At 37.9% G+C, this 20,285-nt stretch overlaps 1 protein-coding gene across 1 annotated transcript; it reads left to right on the top strand.

Moving 5' to 3' along the window:
- Positions 1 to 11,201: 11,201 nt before the first annotated feature.
- On the top strand, positions 11,202 to 11,969 carry LOC118405427. The gene has a single exon (XM_035804926.1). It carries the CDS (start codon positions 11,202 to 11,204, stop codon positions 11,967 to 11,969), a length of 768 nt encoding a protein of 255 aa, XP_035660819.1.
- The last annotated feature ends 8,316 nt before the right edge of the window (positions 11,970 to 20,285 follow it).

Below are 20,285 nucleotides of genomic sequence, written 5' to 3'. Positions count from 1 at the left end.
TTCAAACATATCTGAAACCGCATATGGTTCAATGTCGATACCTTCAGAGAGGTCATCATGCCAGGTACCACCATGAGCACTATCATCTGCAGTGTCATGATGGGATCTGTGAGCACCTGTTTTGGTGTTGACGTTGACAGGAACTGTACTGCCTTCTTCCATGACATTGATTCTTCGTCTATGTGTCCGACATCATTAGCTTCTCCATCATTTTCGGCAGAGGCAGTGTACATGGCAGACTCTTCTGTGTTGTTCCCATCGGATACGGAATATATATCAGTGTCTCCTGTGGGGATATCGCTATTTTCTGCAGTATGATGATGATGGTCAATTGTGGTATCGGGCTGACGTGTACGGCTGCTCATACGTACAGGTTCATTGCCAGCTACATAATTGGGATCTGGATTGTTTTCATTTTGCAATGAGCTTTCCAACCCATCTGACTCCCCATGGTTTGTAACGTATATCGGATTGATTTCTTGTTCGATTTCCTGGCTCATCGTGTCTGCTGAAATAAAATGAAATCTATATGTTATTAGGTACACATATCCATGGAATCAAAATGCCAACCTACCATTTGAAAAACAAATGTTAAGAATTTACCAGTGATTTCTTCATTTGTGACCACTTCTTTTTGGTTCCTTAGAAATATTTTCCTATCGGCATGAGCATTAATCAGAGATTATCTAGGTTTTTGTAGCAGAATCATTATGATACTTGAAAATATCAAACATAGCATATTTATGTATAATGATCATACATCAGTAATGAAAAGCCTGGGCACAGATTTTTTTTCTTGCATATACAGGAAAGGAAAACCTCTAACAAGTGAATTATCGAACCAATGGTGCTGCAACAGCAAATAATGAAGACATTCATGTCTTCCAAATCTTATTCCATGTTTGGACTAGACTATATTGCATACTTAACATGTCATGTTTGATCGTAAGCGGGTTATAACATTTTCCATATATCTTATTATTAAAGAGAGACTTTCCTGTTATGATCACAAGAAAGGTAGCTACGTATGTCACTGCTTTTGGTGTCTGCAGAATATTTCTGCAAATCGCAAATGAAAATTCAAGGCCAAAGGAAAATAAAGCTTCGCAGTTCATGTTATTTAATCTGGTGCTATTAATTACCTACCATTACGACCCATGTATGATTTTTTTTTAATATTGCAAGTAAATCGTTTACAAAATGCACCAGCAATTTGTAAAATATGTTTGCAAATACCCAAGCCAGCGGCCATATTCAGTTCCTTGGATTTATACTTCTGAGTCTTCTTATCTGTATTTTCAAAGTTTGCAATATTGCCCGTTTAAGGATTGTCCTTTTGTCTGCTCTCAAGTTCCAATCATCACCAGCGAATCTATGACGTCTCTTTGTTCTACACGGGAACCAGACAATGCAGACTACAAATAAAGAAATCAATGCAACAAAAAAATTAAAGTCTTTATAACGATCCTAAGTAGGAGCTTAAAAATGTACACATGTATCTCATTCTGACAACTAATTCTAGTTTCCAACGTAAGAAAGACCATCAGCCTTGCAGAACATACGATTATTATTATAATAGCAATTTATGTGAAAATATATTATGTTGTGAGAAAAACAAGTCTGATCCTATTAAGGCAGACTAATTATGATATATTATAGTGTTTTTTTTTTTAGATCCAAGAATGTCAAATAAACATTCAAATCGGTTGGGCCTTTGTATAAAAAAAATGATGCACAACATAGGATAATGACTATCGTTCCTAATAGGTCATTCATTCATTTAAAGTGTCCTATTTGTAATCCTTTCATTATCTTACATCCTGTAAATGAATTTAGATTCACTTTTATTTGCCGTGTGTAGAAACTGGAGTGTCCGTGGTGGTTTTTAAACCGCTTTTGGGGCGGTACGGTATTTAGCGGGGGGAGGGGGTGTGTGGTGTGGCGGTGTCCCCAACACCATGTCTGGCGCGAGGCGTCGCAAGGGAGGTACGGAAAAATGTTGAAATATTCTTCTCTTTTAGAAAAGCTATTTTCTGCAGTTTGAGGCGTATATTTGCTGACATACAAAGTTCAGATTAATGACATTTCATTTGGAAATACTGAAGGGTTTCAGCTTAAAATGTTGCGGCCGACACCCCCGAACACATTATCGCGATGTCGACCATCAGAGGCGCAGGGCCGGCTACGTCAAAAGGGACTAATGTATATTTGCAAATTATCTCCCGTCGATCGAGTTCCGAAACGCTAGACAGGTTTTTTTTCCATGGCCATTTCCCCCGGTCAACAAAATTGTTCTATGCCCTCTCCCTCTGCTAAATATTTTTCGTAGCCGCCACCCCCGTTAGATACCATACGGTCCCTTATTGCCAATACAGTAATAGAAACACTTGCGCTGTTAGCATTACGGAAAGAAAGTCAAAGCGTGCATTTTGTACGTCCTCGCTTCTTAACAAGAGTGTGATGGTAGGACAGGCGGGTGGAAGATGGCATTTTTTTTCCTTTCTAATCATAAGCCATTGTAAATTAAAATGATTAACAGTACAGGACCGCGTAAGGAAAATGCATTTTCAAGTTGTGTTTTTTTAATGAGCTGTATTGTCATTGTCAGCATTGTATATATTGGAGGTTAACTTTGAAAAACAAGTAACAGTGTTTCAACCTGTCAGCCAAAATGGTTTAATTTTGTTAGATTTGACTTGGAACTTGCTTGCAAATACAAAACACGACAATGATAAACACGTTTGAAATAATTTGGAAGAAGTTTGCCTGGATATAAAATATTAGGGTACAAGACTGCCACGACAAATAAAAACCTTTTCAGCACCAATTATAAAAAAATACTATGACAAAAATTGGTCAACAACAATTGGAAGACTTTCTTCGCAAAACTAGCATTTTCCTTTAGGTAAAAATGGATCCCTGAGCCGTTAGTTACCAAAATTAATAAATCAGAATAACTTGAAACTTACTGTTATTCTTTAGCAAATTTTGGCAGCTGATGATCTTCCTGGAATTGCCTAAGCTGACTCGGAATCAGAGACTCAGAAAAAACACGTCGTTTCAGCTCCACGTAATCATAAGGTGTAAGCAGGTGCTCTGGTAGACTAATGAATAGATTAAAACTGTTTGTGCTATGCTGAAAGAATTTTTTTCTATAGCACAAATAGTTTTTATCTCATCTGGATAACCAACGATGCTCAGATGAATATTATTCATTTTACCATAATTATAAGTGCACACCTATTCAAGTCATTGTTATTTTTACTTAAGTTTCTCAACATAAATATCACCAGGAGTACAACATTAGATATTGGACTTAGCAAAAAAATAGTAAAGTGTACTATATCATTTTCATTTATATTCGTTGTTATTGTTCAGCATGTTACAGAAGGAACTCCTCTTACTGCATTGTCCGTGGTGTTTTTTAAACCGCTTTTGGGACCGTACGGTATTTATCGGGGGGAGGGGGGTGTTCTGTCCTCAGGGGGTCGGTCCTCAGGCCCTCCCCTTATGTCATTTTTTTCCCTAAGACTTTTCCCCTCCTATCAACTTTGAAAGGTAAAAGGTGGGGGAAAATGACAAATAAAAACAACAGCGACTAACCAAAACTGTAATGGGGAGGGGGGCATCGACGCGTGACGCCGATTTTCCCACGGCGGGCTCGACCGGTCGCCTCTCTCTAGCTGCCGGCGGTCGTTAGGGAACAGACTTGTAAGAGATCTTTAAAAAATACCACGATTTTTGTATATCGATTTTGTCGGTCAAAAATGACGGGATGGGCAAAATTGTTCTTTGCTGCGCGCGCCCTGAATTTTTTAGAGTAATTCAGAACTTGATCAAAACATTTTGAATTCATCACAGAAAACACTTTTTCCATGGCTCTCCCCAAAGTTAGAAAGGGTCGAGGTCGAGTGTGCGCGTGTGTACTAGTGGGTACTAAAACATTTTATGTTGCGGCAACAGGGACGTCGGTAAATAATTTCATATGGGGATGGGGGGCGAAATATTACTGAGGGAATTTTCATCATGCATGTGCGGAACAGAGAATTCTTAAAAAATTTCCGGCATTTTGATGGGCGAATTTGCTGGTTTGATAACATTTCTATACCAAAAAGTATTAAGGGCGACTTTACCCTTTTAAAAAAAAGCTATATTCTGCAGTTTGAGGGGTATATTGTGTTGACCGACAAAGATACGATTATCACGAAGTCGACCACAAAAGGCGCGGGGCCGGTCAAAAGGGACCAAGGACATTTGTTAATCTTTACCCTCGATCGAGCTCTGAAACACCATTTCTTGCATTTTGAAAGTTAAATTTTGCTGGCAGACTAATCTCGAGTTAAATGGCATTTCTGTAAGTGAAAATGGTTTTCAAGAGCGATGCTTAAGTGCCGTCCACTCCCCCTTCATTTTTTCATTGTCCCCAACCCCGACCTCAGGCGCTGCCTTGCGGAGGTCCAGAAAAATCTGACCATCTGAAACGCCATTTCTTCCATTTAAGTTTAAAATTTTGCTGGTAGACCGATTTTTTCCTTGGCCCTCCTCCCCGTCAACAAAATGTTTCTATGCCCTCTCCCTCTGCTAAATGTTTTTCCTATCCACCACCCTCGCTGAATACCATATGGCTCCTTCTTGCCAATACAGTAATAGAAACACCGTTGCTATTAGTATTACGGAAAGCAAGTCAAAGCGTACGTCTTTGCTTTTTAACAAGGGTGTGGTAGTAGGAGAGGCGGACAGAAGATGGAAACTTTTTTTCTTTCTAATAATACGCCATTGTAAATTACAATGATTAACAGTACAGGACCACGTACGTTTAATGACGGAATTGCGTTAGAATTGACTTGGAACGTGCTTACAAGTACAAATCATGACAATGATAAAAACGTTTAAAATAATAAATAGATTGCCGGGATAAAAAATATGAGACTGCCACGACAAATGAAAATTCTTTGCAAAAATAGCACTTTACTTGAGGAACAAATATCCCTGATCCCTTAGTTACCAAACTTAATAAATCTGAATATTACTTGACACTTACTGTTCATCTTGAGCAAAATTTTGGCAGCTGATGATCTTCCTGGAATCGCCTAAGCTGACTCGGAATCAGTGTGGAAAAACAGAAACTCGGACAAAACACGTCGTTTCAGCTCCACGTAATCATAAGGTATAAGCAGGTGCTCTGGTAGACTAATGAATAGATTAGAACTGTTTGTGCTACGATAAAACATGTTTTTATTGCACCCTCATCTTTCATCTCATCTGGATTAACAACCATGCTCAAATGATTGTTATTCATTGTTACCATAATCGTAAGCGCAAACCCATTCATTTCATTATTTTATACGTAAGTTTCTCAGCAAATATCACCATGAGGACAGCATTAAAACATGGGACTGGGAGAAAAATTAAAGTTTACTATATTATTTCATCTATAATCGTGGTTATTGTTCATCGAAGCATGTTACAGAAGGAAACCCACTGACTACATTGTCCTAAGGTACAGATTTTTACTTCGAATGTTTTATGTACGACTTAATGATTACTCCTTCAGTGCTATATCGTTTAAATATGAGAAAAACTGGATTTTCAATTGGTATGGCCTATTCAACACATAACATGTTTCAGTTGCTGTGTGAGTGAGACTCTATCAGCCAATAGAAACGAGTTTCGCATGCATACATTCAGGCCACTCATCTAGGCCAGGATTGTTGTAAACAAAATATTTGACGCCTGGTACGTTAAATTTTTATTGTAACTTAAAGTGAGAAAATAATGACAAATGAAAGTTTTCTCTCAGCCCTCTTTATCTTTTTGTCTTTTTTATTTATTCATTTATTTGAACTTCACCGTACACAGTAATAAAATTGATGGGGAGGCAAAAGCAGGTGTAAAACACATCTTCGAGTTGCCTCCCGTACAAAATATAAAATGATAAAAATGATAAAAAAGCCAATAATGGAAACATTGATAAAAATTACAAGGGTAATAAATAATGAGAATGGTAGTGCCATAGTAGTAATACCAATATCAATATCAACAACTATAATAACAAATATAAGAAAATCAATAACAGCAATCATAGAAACAATGGTAAAATGAGGTATTTATATGAAAAATGTAAAATGGGTGTAGTTAGGGCATTGACGGTGGGTAAGTCAATTACATACTAGTTTATTTATTTATTTCATCTTGAAACAGATGGGTAGCCCCTACAACAGTGCATAGTTGGGTATGGACAGGCGGATACCGGAGGTACCCTTGGTGTTCCCCATGGTTATGTAATTTGTTACCGGACCCCGGATTCATTTTAAGTCGAATTTTAGTTATCACAAAAACCGACCGGGTCTAAAAGAGCCCCTGGGCCATAAGGTGTCTTTTAGGTGCCCAGTAGGACCCCTTTTTCCATTTAAGACCCAAGCTTAGGGCGCGTGCCATGTTTGGGCGTTCCCATTATGTGTGTGTGTGTGTGTGTGTGCGCGCGCGCTTGCGTGTGTTTTTATGTGTGTTTAAAATGTAATAAAGTATATTCCATAAAGTACGTCTGTAGTGCTTTTTATTTGAAAGATTTTGCTAGGATACACTTGGCACGCCTGAACGATTTTTGTGGTTGTGCAGTCGGAATCATACCAGGGCATTCATTTCGAGGGTTACAGGTTTAATAGACAGGGGTAGCTTCAGACAATCAAAGCATGCAATAACAAGTAAGATAGGTTTACCACGATTTGAAACACTCCCAACAAAAGTATTAACATTTGCTTAAATTCTAATTTCAAAACAAAACACGGATTTATTTTATTTACAATTTTGGTGGAGGCTGGACAGGTTAGACCTTCACATTTTGAAAAACCGTCGTAATATTTATGTATTAAGTTAAACGCAGACAATCAACATAACAGCATATGTAAGTCTGATTCTAGTTGTTTTTTTACGTTGTGACGAAACAGCCACACGACGTCCACAAATTACAAGCGCAGCTTAAAAACAACTATTAAGAAGAATTCTATTTATTTTTTGCTCCAGTTTAAATCCCAAAAGTAGCCTACTGACATGGAGGTACATGGTGCTGATGGTCCAGATGCCAATACCGGCGAGGCGATAGCAAATGCCAATCATACGCAGGCAGAGGGAGAGCTTAACTCAGAAGCAGGCGAAGAGTTACTCTCAGAGCCGGTGTTGTATAGCGCGCATTCCGAGTTACTCTCAGAGCCATTGTCCTATAGCCCACAGTCCGACATGTCATCCGTTCAACAGAGAGAATCAGCATCCTACGTTAATGGAGATCCTTGTGACGAAGATTGCACTAGAGATTACCAACAACGTTCGAGAAATGAAGGTGGGTCTCTTGCTGATCGACATTCTGTAGTAACCAGTAAGACTCTTGTAAGGTGCTCTTTATACTTATCATCAGGACTATGTTGTTTAGTTATATCGAAATTTTTCCATTAAATATTTTTGCATTTTACTTTCAAACTTTGCGGACAAAAATGCAGACATATTTATCTATGCATCATCATTCATTGTGTTATGTCAGTACTGTATAAGGTCTAGGGACATGCTTCGGGCCTCAAACTGTTTCAGATTAACTACAAAGGCAATATCTAAAAAAATGCAGGATGTTTGCGAAGGAAAAATAAAGAAAAAAATCGCAAGAAAAGAAACAACTAGAAAGGCAACATTTTCACGTCTTTCCCCTGGCATTTTGTCAAGCTTCTTACATACAATAGTATGTCATTAGGTGCCCCATATAGTAGTGCTGTGTACCTATATAAAGTACAGTACCTATCAGGTCCGGTCTCGAGTCTAGCGATTCAGGTTCAGGCGAGCCCCCTCCCCACACGGACCGTCCGACCATAACGCTCCGCACGTTGGGCCGTCTTTTGAGTTCAATTGAAAAAAAAAATGAAAAAGGCGTGTAAAATGAACGATGCCCTGTTCGCAAGATGAAAACGTTGTAAATACAATAAACATGTCTAAAATGGGGAATAAAAAATTCCCCTACAGGACTCCACCTGCGCTTTTCAGCGTCCAATGCCCTTTCACTCCCCGTCATGCTACGTAGGTGTACACAACTATGGGCCGATGTTTCACCTTATTTGGTTAAGTTGCACAAGGCGGCCCGGCCGGTTTTAGTCCTGTGTGTTTATTGTTTCATTCGATGACAAGCATAGCCTTTCGGCCAAGCAAAAAGTTGCATTCTACAGCCAAATGCTTTGTCATCTGTGTTTTCATTGGATCCCGGTTTGAGCGAGCGTTTTACTGATATGTTCACATGTGACGTGTTCCTGAGAAAAGCCCTTCCCTTTTGTGGCCAATCGATATATATCAAAAAGCTGGAAACGTAGAAAGCATGGTACAGCCCCAGCTTTTCCCTGCGTTTTGGAAGAATATCTGTAGGAAAACAGAATCTTGGCTTCATAAACATAATTAATGATATAACTCTGAGTTCTTCTCTTGTCTTAGTAATGATGCAAGCAATTTCTGATATCCTGATCTAGTAGAAAATATTCATTAGCGAACCTTTGCATACCTTTTTCCAAGGATAGTGTAAATATATTTGTCGAGATTTGAGTTGTTTTTTTAGTATCAAGGTTTATAATAGCCCCAATTGTGTTAAAGGGCTATACACGGCAACCAGAATGAAACCATTTGATAGCAGTCGCTGTGGAATTCCATTATACTTTGTTACCTCCATGAAATGTCATGGAATGGAGGTTATATTTTCTGTTAGGTGTCTCTGTCTGTGTAGATGTTTACTCAAGAACGGCTGGATGGATTGGTTTCATACTTGTTGTGTTGGTGCGGTGTGATGAAAGCTTGAAACGATGAGATTTTGGAAGCCGTATCTGTCGTTATAATCGATGTAATAATATCATAAATCACCCCTATATTTGAGATATATTGGTACAGGCATCGTGCTTTATGTGTTTGTTAATGGGCTTAGCTGCAAGCAGATGGTGAGGTGATTTCTATGACAGCTGTATGGGGAACCCCCATTAGTTTTATTTATGTCTGCTTAGGACCGTTTCAAATATTTGTAACAGTTGGCACATTAGTGCCCCTGTTTGCCCAGCCCAACATTCTAGAACATCTGTTTTGGGCTGCGTAACCCGGAAGTTTCGTTAGTATGCTGGACAACTGTTTCCCGATGCTGGGCAACTGTTTCCCGATGCTGGACAATTTGAATATGATAAATAACTTTGTATTTAGCCACTTGTGCCTTTGGGGACCTGGTGTGTTATACTTTGTTCGCGCTGTTAGATTTTGTGGTCCGTGTGGCTTATGCTGATGTTGTGTTGGTAAGTACTTGCATTATTATATATCGGGCATCAACTTGTCCCCGTATCATACATGTAGGTATTGGTTGTCGGATATTTCATGTCCTTTTGGCTGTGTTGATGATGTGTTTGTATCCTGTATTGTATTTCTTGTATTGCAGTAGTGTTTTTTTCATATGTCATATTATGACAAATCATACAGTTGCGATTTATCCCAGTATGTAGAACATAATGCCTGTCTTGGAAAATGAGTGGTTACTGTCTGTGGTTTCCGCACCTATATTTTGCTCCCGTTTGCGATATTTATATATGGTTTGGTGTGCCCGGTGTTCACAGTCGTCCTACGATGCAGGTTGGTTCCTTGGTTTTCTCGTATGTGATATTATGACAAAGCATACAGTTGCAGTTTTACCTAATATGTATGACATATTGCTTGTCCTGGAAAATGAGTCCTTACTGTCTGTGATTTTTCAACTATAGTTGATGTCCCGTTTGCGATATTCGCATATGGTTTGGTGTGCCTGTACACAGTCGTGAAACGATGCACGTATCAGAAATCACCCCTATAATTGCAATATATTGGAACAGGCATCGTGCTTTAAGTGCTTGTTAATGGGCTTAGCTCCAAGCAGATAGTGAGGTCATTTCTATGACAGCTGTTTGGGGAACCCCGAGTTTTGGCTGTCTGTGTACAAGATTACTCAAGAACGGCTGGGTGGATTGGTTTCATACTTGTTGTGTCGGTTGGGTGTGTTATGTGTCTCTGTCTGTGTACAAGATTACTCAAGAATGGCTGAATGGATTGGTTTCATACTTGTTGTGTTGGTGGGGTGTGATGAAAGCTCGAATCTATGGGATTTTGGGAGCCGTATCTGTCGTTATAATTGATGTAATAATATCAGAAATCACCCCTATATTTGAGATATATTGGAACAAGCATCGTGCTTTATGTGTTTGTTAATGGGCTTAGCTGCAAGCAGATAGTGAGGTGATTTCTATGACAGCTGTTTGGGGAACCCCCAGTAGTTTTATTTATGTCTGCTTAGGACATATATAACTTTCACTCTCAAATACAATCAACTATAAACATACATACCATCCACAAGAAAGCAATAAATATTTCATGGAGGTATGAGGTCCCCGAACTCTAGTTCAAAATAATTTTCTTTGACTGCCCGCGTTTTATTTTAAATTACAGTGGGCTGAACCCTTACAAAACATTAGGCCTGTATTGTGTTTAAAAAATGATAAATACAACGATAACATAACAACAAATGAGCAGCACCTTTAACAAGAGTAGAAATGAGAACCGATGGTTTTCTTAAGTTGACATTAAGTTTGATATAACGACAAGAAACTACATATAAAAATGTACAAACAAGACTATATCATCCTACTTGCAGTGGCGTTTCATTATAGTAGAGGCCTGTTATCTGACACAGTTGATGTTTGAAATCCATATGTATAACAAATGAATCGGTAGGTGGCGCTTACGGTAGAAGCCAGGTATTCAACGTCTCTCCGTATGTTGTTCCAAAGAATGAGTTTTTTATGTGATTTATCGCATCCAAAGGAGAACTTTTGAGTTGAAGTGTTGCAGAGACAGTTTGTACAACTTCGAAGAAGATTTTTGGGGAGACGGGACCAGTTTCTCCAGGATTTTGGATCACAGACCTGCATAGGTGGGAGGGCGGAGAGTGCGTCCTTTGTTCGTGTGCAGACAACGCACGCCGGTGTGTGCAATTAACGTATCCAGGACCACTACACCGAAGAAACGAAATCTCTCCAACAAACCGGTAAAATCCACTTATTTAACGAAATTGTGAACTATATAGAACCAAGAAAGGGCTGTACTGTGTATTTTGCACTTAGAGACAAGTTTGAGAGAGATAATTAGATTAGTTCAACCTCCTGAGCGCCACCATGCCACCAAAGAGAAACACAAACACTAACGCGGTCATGGACGAGGAAGTACCCGTTAGTGTAGCTTTTATGAAAGAGATGCTGGAACAACAAAAAATCTACTACAAAGATCTCCTGGACCAACAGGAAAAAAATTTCCGCTCATTTGTACAAATAATAACAGATTCAACCAATCAAAGGATGGATAATCTCGTCAGAGAGATGCAGGATTTAAAAAACAGTCTGAACTTCTCACAAGGAGAGCTCGGTGACATGAAAACGGTAAGTGGAAAGAACGTGGACAAAATAAAACAGTTGGAACAAGACATCCTGACCTACAACAACGAAGTGACTGAGATTGTAAACAAAGTGGACTACATCGAGAACCAGTCACGAAGGAACAATCTTATCTTCGATGGGATCAAAGACGACAAGAAGGAGACATGGGAACAATCTGAAGTCAAGGTTAAAGAAGTACTGAAGACCAAGTTGCGTCTGAACACCGACGCAATAGAAATCGAACGGGCTCATCGTAATGGCAGACCAGGAGATCGACCACGCCCCATTGTTGTGAAGTTCTCACGCTTCAAGGACAAACAGAGCATATTAAGACACGCAAAACTGCTGAAAGGTACATCGATCTACATTAATGAAGACTACTCGGAAAGGATCAGACAAAAGAGGAAAGACTTACTACCAGCACTACGGGCAGCCAGAGAACGAGGTCAAGTGGCTCACATACGGTATGATAAACTTGTGATCTCTGATCGCGGGACTGCCAACAACTAGGACTGTACGGTATTAGTTTTTACTATCCATATCAAGTCATGCTCTTGTTAATGCTTAGATATTTTTTTTTGTTATAACTCTTTTAACATGTCTTCATCAAACTCTCTAACGTCCAAATTAACTTTTATCTCCTTAAATGTTAGAGGTTTAAATAACAAACTGAAACGACAAAAAATATTTAGATGGATACATAACCAGAAAACAGACATAGCCTTTTTACAGGAATCTTTCTCGGCTAAAGAAAATGAAAAACTTTGGGCTAATGAATGGGGCGGGAAAATAGTTTTTAGCCATGGCACAGCTCACGGGAAAGGAGTAATGATGCTCTTTAACCCTGAAGCAGATATAGACTTAGAACAGACACTTCTTGATCAAGACGGTAGATACATAATGGTAAATGGTAGAGTAAACGATAATGTCGTAAGTTTAATTAACCTTTATTCACCAAACAAAAGGACAGAACAAGTGAAATTCTTCAAAGAAATTCACAAGCTAGCTCAAGAAAACGCTAGTGGGACAGTTTTCATTGGCGGTGACTGTAATATTTCCCTAACAGAATTAGACAAGACAGGAGGAAGACCCATTGACGACAAAAATTATGCAATCAAAGAAATGCAATGCCTATTAAAGTCTTTTAATCTGGCTGATGTATGGCGGGAAAAAAACCCCAATACTAGACAATACACTTGGCAAAATGAAAATATAAAATGTAGGCTAGATTACTGGTTTGCACCTTACAATTTAATAAACTTAAGTGAATGTAGCATTAAGGTAGCGCCCGTCCCTGACCACAGGGCGGTAATAATGACAGTCAAGTCGCCTAGATATCAAAAGAGAGGGCCAGGATTTTGGCGTTTAAACAACTCTTTGTTAGAGGATCAAACTTTTGATAAAGAAATGACAGATCTACTCACTAATATCAAGGACAAACTAAAAGATATCCAACAGCCTGGTATACAATGGGAGATGATTAAAATGGAAATAAGATCACTTAGTATTCAATACTCTAAAAATAAAGCGCGCAGTCGCAAAAATGAGGAGAAAGAATTAGAAGAACAATTAAACTCCTTGATGAAGGAGACAGATGAATTTGATGATCCTGAAAAACAAAAATTAATCTGTGAAACAAAAGAAAGGTTAGAAAGTATACAAACTCACAAAACTAAAGGTGCTATCATTAGAAGTAGATGCAATTGGAATGAACAAGGAGAGAAGAGTACAAAATACTTCTTCAACCTGGAAAAAAGAAACTACAAAGAAAAGACTATCTCGTCTTTGACTTTGGAAGACGGATCAATAACAACAGACCCTAAAACAATTTTATTGGAAGAAGCTGAGTACTATAAAAAACTATATACCTCTTCTTACCCAGACATGAAGGAATCAACTTATTTTTTAGACAATGATGACGTTAAAAAGTTAAACACTGAACAAAAGACCAGTTGTGATGGTGAAATGAAAGAGGTAGAACTGAGAAAAGCTTTACAAGCTATGTCAAAAAATAAAAACAAGTCACCAGGATGTGACGGTATCACGATAGAATTTTATATTAAGTATTGGAATTTACTAAAAGATTACCTTCTTAATACAATTAATGATGCGTACCACAATAACTTACTACCCATCTCACTAAGACGTGGAGTAATAAGGCTAATTCCCAAGAAAGGGTTAGACACAAGTAATCTAGACAATTGGCGACCGATAAGTCTATTAAATGTAGATTATAAAATTGTCAGTAAAGCACTTACACTACGAATTGAACGTTTACTCCCTTTCCTAATACACGAAGACCAAACAGGGTTTGTCAAACAAAGATATATAGGGACAAACATTAGGCGTATCTATGACACAATAGATTATTACGATAAAAAGAAGAAACCGGGATTGTTGATGTTTCTGGACTTCAAAAAAGCTTATGATAGTATCGAACATTCCTTCATACTAAAAGTACTAGAAACTGTAAACTTTGGACACAACATGATCAAATGGGTTAAATTGCTATACACTGATATAACAAGCTGTGTGCTCAATAATGGCTATATATCTCCATGGTTTAGTGTTCATAGAGGTGTAAGGCAGGGGGATCCACTGTCATCTAGCTTGTTTATAATCTGTATTGAAATGTTAGCTTCAGCAGTTAGAGCAGATATAAACATAAAAGGTTTACAAGTGTACGGTAGAATGCAAAAACTCTCAATGTACGCAGACGACATGACATCACTACTACTAGATATACCCTCTGCACTGAAACTGTTAGAAACGTTGAACCTCTTTAAGGATTGTAGTGGTCTTGATCTAAATTATGGAAAAACTGAAGCTATGTGGATAGGCTCAAACAAAGATAGACAAGATAAGCCACTCCCTATCCGTTGGCCTGACGGTCCCATTAAAGCACTGGGCGCGCACTTTGGCCATGACAGACATAGATGCTATAAGGAAGACCTTGATAAGAATTATACAAAAATGGTACAAGCGTGCAGCATATGGAAACAACGAAACTTGACCTTGATTGGTCGGATATTGATTGTGAAAACCATCGGCATCTCTAAGTTGATCTATATTTGTTCAGTCATGCATGTCCCTCCCCAATTTGTAAAACAAGTAAACGAATACATATTCAAGTATATCTGGCGAGAGAAACCTCCAAAAGTAAAAATGAAAACTCTGATTGGCAAAAAATGTCAAGGTGGACTTAAAATGATCGATTTTAATGTAATGAACAAGGCCTTAAAAGCCATATGGATTAAAAGATTTGTAATGGACCCATCAAAAGAAAAAGAGCACTTGTTTGCAAGATGGGGAGGTTTCTTGATTTTCCGATGCAATTACGCTACTTCTCAGTTAGATCTTAACGACATGCCCCTATTTTACAAAGATGTTTTAGTTGCATGGGAAGAAGTGATAGGATACGAACCCAAAACACACAGACAAATATGTTCGCAAGTTTTGTGGAACAATAGATTTATTTTAGTAAAGAATGCACCGATATTTTACAAAATCTGGATAGATGCCGGAATTATCATTCTGAATGATTTGTTGTACGGGGATGGATCTTTTCTTACAAACAAAGACCTACACAATTTATATGGTTTGACCATGGATTCAAGACAAATATTGAATTACAATTCTATAAAAGCGGCAATACCAAAAAATTGGAAAGATAATATAAAAAACAATGGAAAAAAGTGCGCCTCTAAAACTATCATTGAATACACGGAGAGAATCCATCCCCTCACAACAACATGTAAGCAGATATACGATACCCTTATAGAAAAACAAGTTGTACCACCCACTAGAGAAAACGAAATCATACGAAAAATTGGCAAAGACAACATCGAGAAAGTTTATACTACCGCCTTTAATGTCACTAAAGAAACCAATTTACAATATTTTCAGTACAAGATAATTCACCATTTCCTACCTACAAACAGCTGGTTAAAAAAAACAAATCTAGTAAAAACCGATCGATGCAATAACTGTAAGGAAAAACATACCATAGTACATTTATTTGTGTACTGCAAAGAGGTTAAAATTTTTTGGAAGCAATTCTGTCTTTGGTGGAGGAGCTACGAAAACCAAGATATAGTGCTGGATGAAAATTTGATTGTGTATGGTGTATGCTGTCATCGTACTGCCAGTACCACACTTATATATTATATTCTCTTGGCGAAATACTGTATATACCTATGTTATGTGAAAAACATGAAACCAAACTTTGCGCATTTTAAGAACAGGGTAAATAATAGTATAGAAATAGCCTTGTAAGGTGATACAGTCTGATCACAACTACTTATGTATTATAATGTTATCTGATTGTTATGTGAATGTATTGTTATGTAAATGTTAATAAAGTTTGAAAAAAAAAAAAAAAAAAAAAAAAAAAAAAAAAAAAATGTATAACAGATAATTACAGTCATTCTACAGTCATATAATAATGACTTCATTTCAAAACAACTATACAAGGTACCAAGGCATCTAATGCCACATAACTACATTCCCTAAGGCTAAGTGTGCAGTATGCGTTGAAAATAGTATTTTACAATTACGTGAGCAATTCCTATCGTCAAGTGACTTTGAATGAAACACAAAGCCCAGAATTTAAGTAACGACAAAACGGGCTCACCATTTATAATGAGACTGTTGTAAGTTGAGAATAGGGAATAGAGAAGTGCAATAGAGAAAAGCATTTCGTACGGTATTAAACCCCCCACCCCACCCCACCCCCCAAAGTTAGAGAACGAGCCCCGGTTTAGATAATGATGTAGTCTGGGAAAAGTGGGGCAGACAGTCAGTCTGGACAGGAGGTCCAGAGAAGAGCGGAGTCTGAATTTAGAGATCCAGGGAAGAAGACTGTAATTAAACATCTTGAACAGATTGGAAAATAAAGAATTGTGAACTGCAAGTCGTCTCTGCGTCTTTCAATTGGTAAGAACCTGTAACAGAGACATTGGCTGTTACATGTCCTACTGAGACCCTGTCCATACTCAATCCTTGGACTACAAGGCTAATTTTAAGACATAAAATTACCACAAAGGTAATTCCACAGGGATGAAATTATTTTCAAGCTGAAAATCTACATGCAATTAGATGCTTTAGTACTTTGACGAGGTTGATTTACATATCGAAATTGAAAAGTTAAAACACCCGATGGTCTATATGTAATTTTACAAAACCACCAAATCTGTTACAGAAAAGGAAACCAACGAAAGGAACAATGATTCTGACGGCCCAGTGAGCCACATAAGTGACAACAACGACCAACAGCAGACTAGGGACCCAACGAGAGACGGTGAACAGGAAACGGGTATAAAAGCCAGCAGTACATTCCCAGTAAATATACGCAGGAACATAATCGGCATGATTGGCAACGCAATGTACACACCTGGATCGCCCGAACAAACAGAACAACGAGGTAACATTTGTTGATTGGAACTCTTAGTATATAGGTATTGTTTTCAAAATGCTGACTTAACCTTCCATTGCTTCAAAGCATGAGATATTTGGGAGCCAGGTTCATTCTTTTAAAAGGTCCCTAAATAATTATCATAACGAATCTCGTTTGTAAGTTTTTTTTGTTTGCCTCAGATTATTTTTGCTTTCGAGATAAAGACTGCAATTTGAGTTTCAAAGGCTATACATAAAAATTTACATTCTTTTATTACCCCCATTAAATTTCATGGAGGTTATATTTTTACTAGCGTTTGTCTGTGTACATGATAACTGAAGAACGGCTGGGTGGTTTCATACTTGGTGTGTTGTTGGGGTGTGATGAAAGCTAGAAATGATTAGACTTTGGGTCTCCTAGGGGCTTCTCTTGGTACTGCAGCCCAACTTCCGGTTTGCCATCTCGTGCTCTGAACAAGCTATGGTCATGATTTTTGGGTGTTAGAAAGCTCTTGTGCCATAGGTTTGGCTCCCTAGCGGCTAGTTCTGGGATAGCAGGGCCGTTTTTGTCAAAAACTTCTGAATAGGGTAACTCAAGAAATGAACAACGGATCTTCATGATTTTTGGTATGTAGGACAATGTTGTACAAGATGAAATACTAATTATGCAAAACATGATTACATTTGCATCATTAATGAGAATATTCTATTATAGCAGTTTTTTTGTATTGTATCAACGAGTCGACCAATACAACAGTGTTGCGGGAGGTTCTAAGGTCTAAGGTAAGGTTGTCCCGGACATGATATGGTTTTGATACTCTAATGATATACATGTTATGCAACTGAGGACTTAATTTGTAATAAGGAAACTATATAGTTCCATTGTTCTCAATAACTGGACTTCAGTAAACGTAACACATTTAAATTATGATAGGTGAAACATTAGCAGATCCTTAAAAAAATGCATATCTGCTTAATGACTAATAATTGGAATTTTATATTTGTGAATTGTGTACGTTCATCAATGATGAACATCACAATGAATACATTATGTAAATGTTTATGTCATTGGCATGCAATTTATAAAAGCTCTAAATATCTTATGGAGGTATGAGATCGCCGGACTGTAGTTTTCTATCTTTTAATACGTTTCAATGCATTAGATAAATGTAGTGTATTATATTCACTTTAAATTTTCAAAAGCCTATAAGATTCAAATCTCAGTCTTTGATTAATGATCGTACGCAAAACTACACCATTTACCTTTAACCTTACCTAAAAGGGGGCTAAAGTGCCCACGCCAACGTTGACGTCGTTATACCCCCCTCACATTATATACGATCTTCGGACGTTCTTCGCGATCGCAGGAAGGTCGGCTGATTTTAAGATCTTAAGATGGTTTTGCGTATTTTTCGCCTCAAAACTGCCCCCCTCACATATACGCGAGGCTCGTGAGATCGACGGTGAATAAATCTATGATAATAAACCTCCCATGACCTCTTGCACGCGGACAAGGTAACACAAAACGTTCCTCAAAAAAGGCAAGAGATCAATAAATGTTGCTTATTTTGTTGTCGTAATCTTTTTAACCAATGAATGGAATGCGCGGGCATAATAGAAATGACGCAAGAAAAGAAAGTGTGTCACAAAGCCAGCCTACATACTGCCACAGCGGCCACAATGTTAGAATTACCCTCACATTCCCAGAAATTCAATATTTGTAAACAAACGGAAGTCCAGTTGAACGTTGCCCAACTGACGGGCGTTCGCCATCCGATTTGCGCTCGATGATTAATAACTATGTCTTTGCTCGCCTATCGGTCTTCAATCGTTGGATTGACGCAAGACTATTGACCGATACCCTTGCAAGGTACGCACGATTTGTACGCACAATCTGCGACTCGGTAACGAGCTGTGCGATTTTGGAGATTTCCTTCGACTAGTCGCATATGTTAAGAACATGTTTCGCTGCACCGCGACCGTCGTAAGACTGCTGAAAACTGCCGGCGATCCGTAAAAATCGCAAGATGATCGTGAGAACACCGGACGTCTTACTCACGAAAATGTCATTCAGAGTTCGTAAACTAGTCTTCCGATCGAATCGCGCCTATTGTGAGGGGGGTATTATAACTGCTTAACGACGTGCGCTAGGACTACAAAACTTTGCGAATTTTCCTAAAATATTGCTGTCAATAATTCTACGACAAAACTATGTGTTTGTGATTTTCGTGTTGCCATGACAACGGGTTTATGACAGATATATTTCACCAAATTTACTGATTTCGGTTTAGATATTAAAAATAAATGAGGTCTCGAGTTTTTCTTGCTATTTTACCACAAGGTGCATATATGTGCAAATTATGTGAATTGTTTGCACAATTCCATGAAAATGTGATATAATGTGAAACATTTTGAGGTTCAACAGCATCACATTTTATAACATAACTTGACATATAATCACATGAAATTCACGTCACATTTCCCAGGGATGGCACAGAAATTGAGGTTTCTGTGAAAAAAAATTATTAGTTTACATCACATTTTTTCACAGTTCCCCTAAACGTTCTTGAAGAATCACATTTTGAAATGTGAAAACATGTTACAATGTGACATTGGCTTTACAGCCATTATGTGAAATAATGTGACTGTCGTTACACGTCTCGACTGTCTTTACTTAATTAATGAATAATATGTGATTTCTATGTGAAAAGGGCTTTTGATGAAAAAGCGAAATAATGTTAAATTGAACCACGTTTTATAAAATATGACTTCATGTTTAACTTATGTGAAATGCAGCAAGAAATGTGAAAAAAAAATGTGCAGACAACTCGCATGCTGAGAAATGTGAATTTCATGTGATGTTCACAAACTTGCGAGATGCAAAAAAAATTGGGTTCGTGCGCTACGCGTGCGCAAAGTTGTTACTTGGGGGGAAAACGCTATACCGGATATATACAGGTGTGGTACACAGGACATGTAAATGTGTGCCGGAATTATCCGGGTTTGGCAGTTCAAGGGTTAAGGATTATCTAACTAATAAAGGAGTTGTAGTATGGTATAAGTTTCTTACTATCATTGGAGGATTTTATAATCACTTCAGGAATTCCTTATGTCTTAACAATTATATATATATATATATATATATATATATATATATATATATATATATATATTTATATATATATATATATTCCTATATCTGCCATGCAGGGATTGTCAAAAGTCATGATGTATTTGAATTAGCACTTCAGGTCCATAGAGATAAATCCTTGTGTACAAAATGATAGCCTTCTGTGTAGAGAAATGCGTATATCGGAATATTTGGGACATACAACCATCAAGTGATATTTGTCTCAATTAGCTCCGGACAGAATGGACAAACCCTCTGGTCGATAGGGATTTTTTTTAAATATCCCGGTTTCTATATTTATT

The sequence above is a fragment of the Branchiostoma floridae genome, chromosome 18 (genome assembly GCF_000003815.2).
Source record: "Branchiostoma floridae strain S238N-H82 chromosome 18, Bfl_VNyyK, whole genome shotgun sequence".
NCBI classification, from domain to species: domain Eukaryota; kingdom Metazoa; phylum Chordata; class Leptocardii; order Amphioxiformes; family Branchiostomatidae; genus Branchiostoma; species Branchiostoma floridae.
This window is presented reverse-complemented; position numbering and strand designations above follow the sequence as displayed.

Coding starts and splice junctions, on each gene's coding strand:
- LOC118405427 (XM_035804926.1), top strand. CDS start 11,202: ATGCCACCAAAGAGAAACACAAACACTAACGCGGTCATGGACGAGGAA.